Source organism: Carex rostrata, chromosome 5, assembly GCF_964058835.1.
Source record: "Carex rostrata chromosome 5, lpCarRost1.2, whole genome shotgun sequence".
Taxonomy (NCBI): domain Eukaryota; kingdom Viridiplantae; phylum Streptophyta; class Magnoliopsida; order Poales; family Cyperaceae; genus Carex; species Carex rostrata.
The window spans coordinates 3478853-3492912 of NC_135922.1; the positions used below are offsets into that span (position 1 = coordinate 3478853).

The 14060-nt window shown below is 35.1% G+C and overlaps 2 protein-coding genes across 3 annotated transcripts in view; both read right to left on the reverse strand.

The window, feature by feature from the left end:
- LOC144554504 (putative disease resistance protein RGA3) overlaps positions 1–13091 on the reverse strand; it is a 32931-nt gene extending 19840 nt beyond the window's left edge. Inside the window, exon 1 of the mRNA XM_078302817.1 lies at positions 12684–13091. Coding sequence (XP_078158943.1) covers positions 12684–13044 — 361 coding nt within the window. The 5' untranslated portion in view covers positions 13045–13091. The remainder of the gene's footprint in view (positions 1–12683) is intronic.
- On the reverse strand, positions 4785–11775 carry LOC144554224 (disease resistance protein RGA2-like). 2 transcript variants are annotated; one of them, XM_078302549.1, is made up of 7 exons: positions 9145–11775; positions 8427–9014; positions 7854–8322; positions 7130–7497; positions 5717–6787; positions 5326–5434; positions 4785–5105 (listed from the first exon to the last, which is right to left on the reverse strand). In XM_078302549.1, the coding sequence occupies exons 1-4, from the start codon at positions 11755–11757 to the stop codon at positions 7490–7492; spliced, it is 3678 nt and encodes a 1225-aa protein (XP_078158675.1). In that variant the 5' UTR covers positions 11758–11775; the 3' UTR covers positions 4785–5105; positions 5326–5434; positions 5717–6787; positions 7130–7489. The 2 variants fall into 2 exon arrangements, with proteins under 2 accessions (XP_078158675.1, XP_078158674.1); XM_078302548.1 differs by having other exon boundaries at positions 4785–5434.
- Positions 13092–14060: the final 969 nt, after the last annotated feature.

The following is a 14060-nucleotide window of genomic DNA, read 5'->3' on the forward strand; positions in this document are numbered from 1 at the left end:
AAAATATAAATGTGTAAAGGTAATACACAGATATAAATGTTTTTACCTATATATAAAAAACCATCTCACAAAATATTTACAATTCTAAAAAATAATATAATATATACAACAACCACTAATTTTAATAATAAAATTTCCAATTTATAAAAACAGGTGTACTCTCGTTGCTAATAACTATTTTGACCCGTCAATATATCATTTTAACAATTCAATATTTTAACCAATTTATTTCCCTATTTTTGTGTTTGTAGAATTTAAAAAATAATATCCAAAAGCTGGCATGCATATGAAGAAAATTCGGAACCTAGCAAACCAAGGTCTGTGTTTTACCCTTTTTTTTAAGCTAATAGACAAATACAAATTAAGTAGATGTTATTTTGTGCACTATGTTATTAAAAAATTGTAGTTTTGCTTGATTTTATTTCACCTCTTACAATTTTTTATTTTGTAATGGATAAATGCATTTTGCAATTGTTGATAACGTTAATTTGTACACTATGTTATCAAAATTGCATTACTTACAAAGAGACATGACTTGAAAATTGTTCAATTAAATAAAATAGGGATCGACTAACAGTCCCCCTAGTTCAGTCTCCTATCTGTCCCCCGCACTAAAAGACAAAAAAAATAGTTAAAACATGTTAACTACCACCAAAGAGCAAGATTAATGCTATTTTATTAATAGTCAAAACGTATAATATTCATACCAACGGATTTATAGTATTCATACTTATTATCATAACTATTCGTCATATGTAAACACAAGTTGGAGGGGACCAGTAATGACCAGGGGGACCGCTGACGTCTTGTGACAGTCTGGATTGGGGACCGCAACCGCCTGAAAGTGACATTTGCCAAGATTGGAGACCACTACAGCGAATCTATATATTATTCATATCTAAATAAAGAAGTATTCATATCTAAACAAATGAAGTATTCATACTGGCGATTACGAAGTATTCATACATGTTTGAAATAATATACAATTCAAAATTCAAAGTTAGACCCTTCTTCATGCATATCTAACAAATGAAGTATTCATATCAAACTAATGAAGTATTCATACATGTTTGAAATAATTTATACAATTCAAAGTGAGACCCTTCTTCATGCATATCTCTCTCACCCCACCTCTTTCAAGAAGTATTCATACTGACGGTTACGAAGTATTCATACATGTTTAAAATAATTTATACAATTCAAAATTCAAAGTCAGATTCATCTCTCTCACCCCATCTCTTCCAAGAAGTATTCATACTGACGATTACGAAGTATTCATACATGTTTAAAATAATTTATACAATTCAAAATTCAAAGTCAGATTCATCTCTCTCACCCCATCTCTTCCAAGAAGTATTCATACTGACGATTACGAAGTATTCATACATGTTCGAAATAATTTATACAATTCAAAATTCATTGTCAGATTCATCTCTCTCACCCCACCTCTTCCAAGAAGTATTCATATATAACATGAAGTATGCATATCTAACAAATGAAGTATTCATATCTAACTAATAAAGTATTCATATGTTCTACTTTGACAACTTTCGCTGGGCTAGCATAGACCCCTCCAATGGTGCACCACACTCTCCCCGCCGGATCTCGATGGTGCACCGGACTCTCCTCGCCGAATCTTGTCAGATCTCGACGGTGCATCACGCTCTCCTCGTCAGATCTCTACGGTGCAGGAAGAGAACAATCCGACCTTCTCTCTGACGACATGTCTCGACGGCCTTCTCTTCGACGGCTACGACGATCCCAGTTTTAATTACTATTATCTGATCGTGCGATTTCTTTTGGATCGATTCAATTTTCTCGTTTCTCAAAATAGTTTCGTATTATCTGACATATTATCTTTTGGATCGATCCAATTTTTGTATTTTCTCAAAATAATTTACTTGACATATTATTTGATGGTTGCGACGATCATTATCATTTTCCAAAATAGTTTCGTAAATAATAATGATATTTTTTTTGGATTTGGATAAGGTTCGTTATAAGTCAACTGAGTTGAAAAGTTAGAAGTGGTATTAAGATGCGGGGGGGCGTTTAGGGGATAGATTCAAGGGGAACAAAATCATTTCTCAATAAAATATACAGTCATCACAATATAGTCTCATAAATTATCAGCTAAAAAAGTCCTACATAAATGGTGCAACTTAAAAAAAAAAAAAAAATTCCTCCCATCTTATCTTGGTGCTTATTTGTGTAGGCCAATCAATAATTTAATTACAAATTTACCCTTAGGCCCAAAATTCATCAATTTTGGATCCGGCCTTGGTTATTAATTACCACGTGGAGAGAACAACAAGTCCGTAAAAAATAATTGTAAATAAAATTGAGGAAAATTTTGTTGGAGCAATCACTGTCTTCTTCTTTTTTCTGTGAAATGTTGTTACATTGGATTTATTTTACACCAGTTGCACGGACACGCTTTATATTGGGCTGCTGAGGCTTTGTTTGCCCTAAGTATTAATTACTCTTTGGAACAAAAACACAAATTATGTACTCTTTGTGAACCCAAAATTCTCTGTTGATATGACATTCAAAGGTTTACAACTCTAGCCATTAATTTAGATTAGAAAATCTACAATTAATACATCTTCTCAGGTTTAAAAAAAAAAAAAAAAATGAGGTACTATACGGATCCATTTATCCATTTATAATGAAACTACATAAATACATGATAGCAACAATTGGGGACTCATGAAACAGCTCTCACAAGGAATTGAACAAAACAGGCAAAAACAGCAAGCCAATATTTGACCTGTGCTGATGAGTCACCAAAAGAAAGTGTTGAAGCTATCAACACTTAAAACTGAAATCATATCCTCAGAAAAATTAAAATATTAAAAATAGGAAATGTTGAATTGAAAATTAAAAAATGGGAAGGCAGTTAGGAGTTATGGTGTCTCACAGGGACGCCATAAGACTATCAAAATCATAAAAACAAAATGAAAACAAAAAAAAACAAAGTGGGACGCCGTAAGCAACTCAAAACTGAAAAAAAAAAAATGTGGGACGCCATAAGCCACTCAAAACCGAAAAATAAATATTTGTGAATTTTGCATAGGCCAAAATTTGTGTTCAAAATTCTCAGGTGTAAACTTTGACCTTTGGAAATTTCAAAATTTTGAGAGACCTTTAACTTTGAATCACTTTAATCGGAACTTGTATGAAAAAATTATGATCAAATTACTAACAAGTGTCAAACTTTTCAGAAAACAGTCGAGAGAGCTTGGTCCATTGCTGATTTGAATTGGGTTCAAATTAACTTGGTCGATGCACGTAATATGCACTTGAAAAGCAACCATTTCTCCAGATGAAGCATTTAACTTGAACTGGATTAGATGACATGATATATGTTGCTAACATGCATGGTAGGTGATCCGGCAGTGTCAGCATTTTTGTTTGATACTAGATTAAAACCGCTACAATGTTGTGCTACTTTTCTATCACGTACAACAGTCTCTTTTACATGAAGCCAAGAAAGATAAAACAAAACATGAAAATAATAATTGATCTTATAACTTCCCTGAGAAATATAAAATTATTCGATGCTGATATTAGTTTGGGTCTAACATGATTTACATGGTCTAACATAGAGAACAGAATCCATTGAAGAGCACCAACATCTGGAATAAAAATTATTTGATCCGAACATAAATTTTTACTTTCTCATATCTTTGCAGATTGAAAAGCAAGGTACACGAAATCTTCACTTCACTTCATTTTAACTCTCATTTTTTTTTTCCAAATAAAGTGATCTCTATGATCACTGTTTCCATTACCAACAGCAACAAAAACCAAGTTTAACAAAAAGATGATGAATCTCTTGAAGATAAGAAAATATATGGGCAAGATTCTAAATTCCTTCCCAGGTAATAATATGGAAAGGGATTTAAGTAATCTTAGGCCCACATACTCTTAGGTCCTTTACTTGGCCCACACACTGTATGAGGATAATAAATTTTCTTGCAATTGTACAGTATACTTTTACTTATATTAAAAAGAATCAAAATATTTATGTAAAATGTTTTGGTATATGTTCTGTCAGTAGTGTCTTAGACGACGATGCGAGTTGCATATCCCATCACGTATTAATGATTTTAGGTGTATATAAAAATATATCTCACAAAATATGTACCAACCTAAGCAAAAAATATAAATATATACACCAACAACTAATTTCCATAAGAAAATATCCAATTTTAAGAAAGTTGCTACTAACTATTATTTTGACCCATCAATAATTATTTTAACAAAATATTTTAAGCAATTTATCTCCCGATTTTTTTTAATTTATAGAATAAAAAAAAATCCAAAAGGTAGCACGTACATGAAAAAAACTCGAAACCTAGCAGAAAAACCTAGGTCTGCATTTTACCTATTATTAATGTAATAGACAATTACAAAGTATATATTCTTTTGTCTGTGAATGTTGTTACATTGGAATTATTTTAGACAAGTTGCAAGGACACGCTTTAGGTTGGGCTTAAATGAGACGTCTTTTTGATCTGCTAAGGCATTATTTGCGCTTAAGTATCAATCTTTGAAACAAAAACAAATTAATTTACTGGTACTAATGAACCCAAATGTATGCATCGAAGAACATACAAGTAAACCATAAATTTGGATTACATAAATCTTTATTTAATACCACTTCAAGGTATTTTGCAGCTCAGCTTGGACTAATCCTATAGAAAAACATGGTATTATTGTAACCTTGCATGAAAATAAACAAAAGCACATCACACATCCTAACTGAAGACAAAATGAAAAGACACTAAATGATCGAATAAAAAAACTGGATCGAAATCGGAGAAGACTTCTAATTGTACAACTATGAAACATAAAAAGACAGTAAACGAAACTAAGAAACCGCTCTTTCTGATTCAGTCCCACGATAAATCTAAGAACAGAACAATTAATTAGCATGGTACGGCACCACCAGTGCCAAAATCATTAATTAATACAGCCAGATTAATACTTCTTCAGAGCAAATTAAACTTCATGGAAAATTACAAATATGCCCACCAAATGACAGAATTCCAACATTAAGCCCTGCTTCAACCCCAGCCCCTCCACCATCCACTATATATCTAGAAAGATGGAGCCAGAATTTTATCATCATGAAACAGAGCCAACAAAACAAAATAATTACAGATTCACCCTTAGACCCAAACATCCTCAGTTTTGGATCCGAGCTAGGTTGTTACCACAGGAAGATAATCACAAGTCCATAAAAAATAATTGTAAATAAAATTGAATCACAGGCATGGTCTGTTTGTCTAAGAAATGTTACCGAAGGAAGAGAATCACATGAATTGTTTGTCGAAGTATCACTCTTCAGAACAAAATTACAAATGTGCTGGTACTGTTGATGCTATCCAATTACCAAGTCATCAAGAACTTGAGAATCCAAATTTCCCTGTTAATATGACATTGAAGAGCCTACGAGTAAGCCATAAATTAAATTAGATAAATCTACATTTAATATTAATACTGCTTCAAGGTGATTTGTTGTTCAGCTTTGATTAATCCAACAGGATAAAAACCTGGTACTATTGCAACTTTTCCTTGACAAAAATATGAACAACTTTTACTTAATTTTCCACCAACTATAAAACCTAAATCCAACAAAATTAACAAGCAAGATGCACAAACAAATTGAAAAACAAGTAAAAGAGTAAAGAGTAAGAAACTTGCATACTTGTTAATGGAGTCCTGGAAATAACCACCACTAACAAGGCAACTTAATTTGTATTTCCCAATAACAAAAGGATTACAATCTATGTTTATTGAGGCTTTCTCTGTTCACCACTTTCCTGTTTAGCACTTTCTTGTTCAGCACCTTCCAGTTTAGCTTCTTTCTTATCTTGGGGTTGTCAATCAACTGCCAATGAAAATTAGACATTTTGAAATGCAGGAAAAAGAACGATTGATGGCCTGCGAGTAAGCTTACCAAAATCAGATATTAATGCTGTGACAGGCAGAAAAATAATGAAAACATCTATCCTTAGCGAAAAAATAGACGATCAAGAGGTCATCACTTTAATCAAACTAATAGCAACATTCAAAACACTTTTTATCTACATGGCCACAATTAACCAGTACAGATTTGAAGATTGTACAAATTGGATAATACTACTGAAAAAGGTCCATTTTGATCCACAAATGCACACGCATCATATAATCAGATCATTTAACCAAAAATGAAGTAATACTGGTAAATTAACTGATTTTACGCAATTTTATCTTGTCAGAGAAAAAGAAAATTAAAGGCAGAGAGGTTCTCTCTATTACAAATGTTTCTCTGAGCTAATTAATCCCCAAAGTATCACTAATAGTATAACAATGTTCTATTGTCTTAATTAATCATGGAAGTTAACAAGTAAGCCCCTTAAAATTGGGCACTTTTACAATCTGATTCGTGTGACCATAACACAAAAAAAATAAAAGGTTCGATTGACCAACCAAATGCCCAAGTTAAAATCAGAAAATCACTAGAGGAGGTCAAAACAGTCAAGCTTATACAACAAACAATTCCTAATCAGATATATAACAAAAAATTGCAAGGACAATACTGTCTTGTTCTATTAGTTTCTCAAATTTCTCTTAATTTGTTCAAGAATCTAGCGAATTGCAAAATTCCCAATTAAATTCAAGCCGTAGTATGTACCAGAGAGAGAGAGAGAGAGAGAGAGAGAGGAGATTTGCCTTCACTGACAGGGAGAGACCTGCCTTGTTGAGGTTTTGAGACTCTTAATGCTTAGAGCATTTTCTGCAATTAAAATAGCAAACAGCTGGGTCTTCAATGATATAGTTATGAAATTAAATATACAAATATAAGGTCAGCTTGCTTAAAGTTTAAGGCTTTGAGAAATTTAAGCCCCAATCCAAATTAATTCGTAGGAAGAAAAAATAATCTGGTTCCAAGCTTATTTGGAAGGATATAGGAAAGAACTCGAATTGAACCACCAATAGACCCAATTAAAAAACGAATTCAAATGTTAGGCCTTTCTTTTACATCAAAAAAAAAATAGACGATGCATATCTGTTCTACTTCCAACCTAAACAGAAAAGACCCCTAAATCGTAGTTCCAGAGAGAGAGAGAGAGAGTACCGCCAGAGTGGAGAAGCGGGAACGGCAAGGTCTGTGCTGGGGCCAAGGCCCATCTTTTCTGGTGATGGAGCTGAGGCTTAGGTCGGGGGCGTATCTGTGCTGGCATCAGGGTCTGAGGTGAGAGAGCGAGCATCTTTTCTGGTGATGGAGCTGAGGCTTAGGTCGGGGGCGTATCTGTGCTGGAATCAGGGTCTGAGGTGAGAGAGCGAGAGAGAGACACAGACAGGATGTGGGGTGAGAGGTTTTGGGTCTGGCACCAACGAATTTGTATTTTTTTTTTTTTTTTTGGTCGTGCCTGATTTTACCACTTTCTGGTTCAGCACTTTGCAGTTTAGCTTCTTTCTCATCTTCTTGGAGTTGTCAATTATCTGCCAATGAAAATTAGACATGAAATGCAGATAAGTTAGGATTGTTCTAGAGAATTTTTATTCTGGACATCGGTATAATACAAGCTGTCTGGTTCTGCAAAAATCAAATATATTGTAGCACTGGAAATCACCTTGTTTTCCTATTCATTATTTCTATTTTGGTCTTCTTCTGCAACTTGGGCATATGTTTTTATGCTTAACGAATCAATCAATCATGGCGTGATAATGGAATTTCAGAAAATTTACCCACAATGTTGGTACCAGTTGAGTCTGCTATTAAAAACTATATAGTCAAGGCTCTCTAGCTTCTAAATAATTTAATATAATTTATTTTTAATGTTGTAGCTAGAGCTCACAGTAAGTGATGCTGTTTCTGTGGCACCAGTCTCTCATCAGCATACAATCATGAATGGTAAGGAGCAAGGAATGGTTTTGAACCGATAGCAACGGCAAGGAGCTCAGCTTGGGACAAGAATTCAGTTGCAGGGACTCGAGTGATACCGGCAGTGTTTTATCCTTCCAATTGCATAACTCTGAACAGAATGATATGATCAAGTACTTGAGAGTGCTGAGGTTATCCAGCCCTGTCACTGATATGATGTTTGTGCACCTCATAATCTCCAGTATCACCAACGAAGCCAGATTTAGAATTACATGTTGACAGCTCACTCCAACCGATGGTGCACATGTTAATGATTCCACTTCTTGAAAATCTTCTTTTGTTAAGAATAGTTCAAACTGATTTTCTAGAAGTGGAATCCTGGAATCTGACAGAAGGATCTCATTATTCCCAGATAAATTCAACTCTTTTATTGTTGTGTCTCTCTGTGGCATAAGTAAAATAAATTAGTGTAAAGAAGGTTGAGTAATGAGTAAAACAGTGTTTAAAAATTGTAGAGAAATGAAAAAATTATAAAATGCTCATCTACCTGGTAGACATATCTTTCTCCCAAATATAATCCGGGACAGTCATAAATTTCACAGTGCAGTAGATTCATAGTGTTCAATTTCATCAGGCCATGAAAACCTTCCAACACAGCCAGCCTTGGGCACTTGATTATCGCAAGAACCTTGAGAGTACTGGAATGGTTTTGAACCGATAGCAACGGCAAGGAGCTCAGCTTGGGACAATAATTCAGTTCCAGGGACTCGAGTGATACCGGCAGTGTTTTGTCCTTCCAATTGCATAACTCTGGACAGACTGATATGTACAAGTGCTTCAGGCTGCTGAGGTTATCTAGCCCTATGACTGATATGATGTTTGTGCACCCCACAATCTCCAGTTTCACCAACGAAGCCAGATTCAGTTTTATATGCTGACAACTCACCCCCTCCCATGGTTCACGTGTTAATGATTGCACTCCTCGAAAATCTTCTTTTGTAAAGAATAGAGTAAAGGGAATTTCATAAAGTGGACTTTTTAAATGTGGAAATTGAAAATTGACTGATGGAAAATCATAAAACAAACGGATCTCATTATTCGCAAACAACATCAATGCTTCCACCATTGAATCTTTCTGTTGCATGAGTAAAAATCAATTAGTGTAACTAAAGAACGTTGAGTAATGAGTAAAATATATAAGTGTAATTAAAGACTGTACAATAATGAAAAGATTTTAAAATGCTTATCACATGGTGATCCTTTACCTTATAGAGATATCTTTTTCTCAAATCCAATATGGGACAGTCAGAAATTTCAGCCATCTGGATCATGGAGTGTAACACATCCTTCAAAGGAACATGTACCAATTTTGGGCAATTTTCTATTGTGAGATGCTCAAGACAGGGGAAGTCACCATCATTTGCTTGCCACTCCACCAAATTGAGCATGTTCCTCAATAAGAGCTCTTTAAGTGATGGGTAACTAGGTTTCTTGGGCTGCTTGGAAGAATCATATTCGACCCACAATGAATATGTTCTAGGCTCATCTCCCAGATTTCCACCTAATATCTCCAGAAATCTAAGATGTGGCAGTTGACCAAATGGTGGTAAGTAGTTAGGCTCAGTATAGAACTTAAGAGTGAGAGTTGTCAGTTTGGGAAGTAATGGATTATGCAACCAAGAAGGAAAATTTCGCCCTCCATAATTTAATATTCTAAGCTCTGTGAGGTTACCATGAGGTTGGAGGCTCTCGAGTACAACATTATGTATCTTTTCATCATTCTCACTCTTTGCATTGTTACTTGAATGGCAAGTTAAATGGAGATGGAGTGCTTCAAATACTTCTTCTTCATCATCTATGAAATACTCCATACCACAATCTTCCTGAAAGTTTAAAATTAACTCGTGTAAATTTGGCTTTGATGCAAGATTAGCATTCCTGCAGAGTTCCACATCAACAATGTTTCTGAGCCCTGATATGCACAATGGTCCCCTAAACTTATTCATATCCTTAAGCTCTCTCACCCACCCATTTATTTCATGATCCATGACTTTAAAATCCCCCCATAACTGTTGGAGAGTTGGTAATTTTCCAATCCCTGATGGCACGTTGGTAAGAAACGAAGGTAAACCCAGAATGTGTAGCCTAGTTGACTGCTCTATGCCCCTTGGTAATTCTTTGATTTTGTCACAGCAACTTAACGATAATATTTGCAGGTTAGGAAGTGGGAAGATAGATTCAGGTAAATGCTGGATTGCAATACTGGATAGCTCAAAGCGCCAAAGGTTAATAAGGTTTTTCATGTTTTTGGGTAACTCCTCAAGATTAGCGCACTCTAGAACCAAAGTTTGGAGGTTGTATAAAAGACATAAAGTTTCAGGAAGCACTTTGATTTGCATATTTAAAACAAAAAGGTAGCGCAAGTGCTTGAACGTGCCAAATGTATTTGGCAATGAGGAAGACACCAAATGAAGAGCTCTCGCACAAGCAATCTCAGAGAAGATTGAAAAGTCAAACTCCCCTTCGTATTTTCCAAAAGTTCTAATAGACCTGTAGGTGCTGGGCACTAAACCCAATAATTCATCTTTCTTGGTGAAGTACAGATGGCATACTTTGCATACACCATTGTATCCATGGTCATTTTCTACAACTGGCCAATATGCCTCTTGAGAAACGGATCTTGCTAAATCATGTATTAAATCATGCAAGATGTAGGAAGAAGGCCCACCATCAACAAGTGATCTGCCTTGCAATTCATCAAAATACTCGCTTCCAATCTCTTCCAATGTTTTCAAATTTCTTGAATTGCCATTAATATAGCCTTGCGCCATCCAAAGCCTAATCACCATGTCTTTTTCAAAATTAAAATCTTTCGGAAATATGGATAAATAAAGAAAACATGGTTTTAGATGTTGCGGCAATTTCTGGTAACTTAACCTTAATGCTGGCATAACCTCTCTCGTCTCATCTATTTCTGATATATCACTCTCCAAAATTTCCCTCCATTTGTCTTCATCCATTTCATAACGGAGAATGCCTCCAAGTGCCTTTATCGCCAACGGTGAGCCTTTGCACTTTTCGACAATACCATGACCAATCTCATGCAGATTTGCATTTTCACTTGTCTCCCTACTGCCAAAAGCAAAATGCTTAAAGAGTGACCAACAATTTTCCTCGGGTAAGGAACTCAATTGAAAATGTGATGTTGTCTGCATGATCTTAGCAACTGAGGTATTGCGAGTCGTCATCAGAATTCTTACAAATTTAGCACCAAGAAAACCAACTCGAAAGCGCTCCCACAAATTTCTTTGTTCATTCCACACATCATCTAGCACGAGAAACAAGCCATGACCACTTATTTTTTCCTTGAGAATATCTTGGAGTGTGTTCAGCTCAGAAAACTCACAAGGTTTTTCCCCTTTTTCATGCAGCGAGTTGATGAGAGCTTTGGTTAGCTGCACTAGATCAAAATTGTCAGATACAGATACCCAACATCTCTTATTAAACAACCCATGAATCCTGGAGTCATTGAAAACAAGTTGGGCAAGTGTGGTCTTGCCGAATCCGCCCATTCCTACAATGGGAAGAACCATAAAATCAGGACCGGTTGAAGAATTCATGAGGCTAATGATCTCCTCCTTCTCTTCCTTCCTACCAAAAGTAGCTCTCTCATCCATATGGGAGCTGGTTGGTGGTCGGATTTGTGGACTGCTAACCAGTCGGGTCCCATCCTCCTCCCTCAAATGAAGTTTCTCACGAGCATCTGAAATCTCTTCAAACCTCTCTGTTATATCCTTGATCTCCTTAGCCATGCCATCTGGAATGGAGGCCTTGGTATTAGTAACTGAATAAGAAGCAAGGGAGGATGATGCGTACATCTCAGCAATTTTTCTCTTAGTCCCTATAAAAATGCATATCAAAATTTCTCTTAGTTATCCCCATTTTTATTTTGCAAAAAAAAAAAAAAAAAAAAATTGTCTTAGTCTCCTAAACTATCCTTGTGGAGTGAAGAAAAATTACCCCATTAATTTTTTACGTTATATATATATATATATATGAGGAGGGTTCGGATCGACCGTTTGGATTTTGAAAACTTGAATATTGAGCCGTAGCACGGGAGGCCACTATGCTATCCATAGCACCCCAGCCTAACTCTATATATATATATTTTCTTTGTTGTTGTCCTGGAAGGATTGCAGATGCGTTAAATTTCCATAAATATAAACTTTTTTAGGCAATGAGGATTAAAAAATGCGACATTTCAGGAAAATGTTATTATCTTACCAATTAGTCACTATGGCAATAAAGATAAATGTAGAGAAGGAAAAATCGGAATCGAAATCGGAATCAGGTGAATCGGTACGAATTGGCTGAATTGGATTGGAAATTGGGATTATTTTGCGAGAAGTTTTTTTTGTACTAAAAAATAAGAAAAAATAATTTTTTTTAAAAAAAACATGTGAAGACAAATGAATATTACTAAAGTTCATTACATTTATAAGTTAGCTGCATGATATCCATGTTATATTTTTAACTTCAAGTTTAAAAAAAATATATGAATAAATAAAATCATAATTGAAAATAATAATAATAATATATTTATTCAATATAATTTTTGATTTAGATAATTTTTGGAGTAATTTGAAATTAAATTGATGTTAAATACACTCAGAAATGAATTCATAAAATATGACAATTATATGGCCTAAAAATAAAATCGAAAGAATAGTAACCAAGCCTATTTAAAGCAAGCTTTCCTGGGCTATGTTATTTTTTTTGCCATGATACATTAAGAAAAGCATACCCCCGTCCCTATGGTAAGCCTCCATGGCAGCATCTCCGCTCTCCACTATGGATCTCAGCACCTCGTAGTAGAACTCATCCAGCACATCCTCTGCTTTGTAGGCCACACCTCTCAGCTCTGCCAGCCACAGACGAACAGAGCAGTCATGGATCTCCCTCTCTTCAGCGTCCTGTTGAACGGCCTGAATCCTCGCAAGCATCCGACTCAGCTTCTCCAAGTCTCTGACACTTTTCTGTTGCTCAGTTACAAGGGATGGTGGATCCTGCTGCTGATGCGAACTGGAAGGGGTGCCTCGAATGGCGCGGAGGAGGTTGGTGGAGATGGATTGGATGGAAGAAATCAGTCCGGACGCGGTCGCCATTAAATCTGAATTGAAACTCTTTCTTCACTCTCTCAGTTCCTACTCTCTCTCTCTCTCTCACTCACTGCTTGCTTTACTAGACTTTCACTTCTTGCTTGATGAAAATTGTGGAGTGGTTTCGTAAGCCGTGAGTTTATTAACTGTGGCATACCCCGTGTAAGAATCATGCTGCAGGTCGGAACAGAAATAATTTTATCCGCTTCTTTCTGACTACAACGGCTATTATTAACTGCTTGACTGGACTTAATTTCACTGCTTTCTGGGGCAAAATTGCGGAGTGGGTTCGTAAGCCGTGAGTTTATTAACTGTGGCACACCCCGCATAGTAAATCATGCTGCAGGTCGGAAACAGATATAATATCTACTCGCTTCCTTTATGATTACACATCAGACCAACAATGTGATGAAATGAAGCATAAAGTCCCCACCCACATGGCTATTTGTACTAAAAGCTGCACATTGAGAGGGCTTCACCACAACTTCACAGGTCAGACTTTTTGACTACAACATCATTCAGACCCGACAACAATGCTACAAATTCAATGATGTAATTACGATATAACAACCACACATTCTTATATCAAGCGTTCAATATAAATTTGATATGAAAATATATTTGTAAACAAAATTTTAAATTTTTTAGAATTTTTTTAAACCAAATTTTAGATAGATAGAAAATTACTATTTTTAAGTGGTCTAGAATATATCTTTCAAACAACTAACTATCCACTTATTTTAGATAGAAAAATATTAACTACGTTTTTAAAAATGTAAATATTTGAAAGTAAATTTTTATATAAAGATTATGTTGAACGGTTAGATAGGTTGTTCGGACATTAAAAATAAAAATATTAATTCATAACAAGATTATGTTGAAAGGTAGTACTGTAGGCTTATTCAAAGGTGGTGTTGAGTGATTTCCAATTTTTTTTAATGTATAAATTTATGTATGATTTTTCATATAATTTAGAGTAAAATATTATTATATTGTGAAATTAGTTTTTACTATTCTTAGGA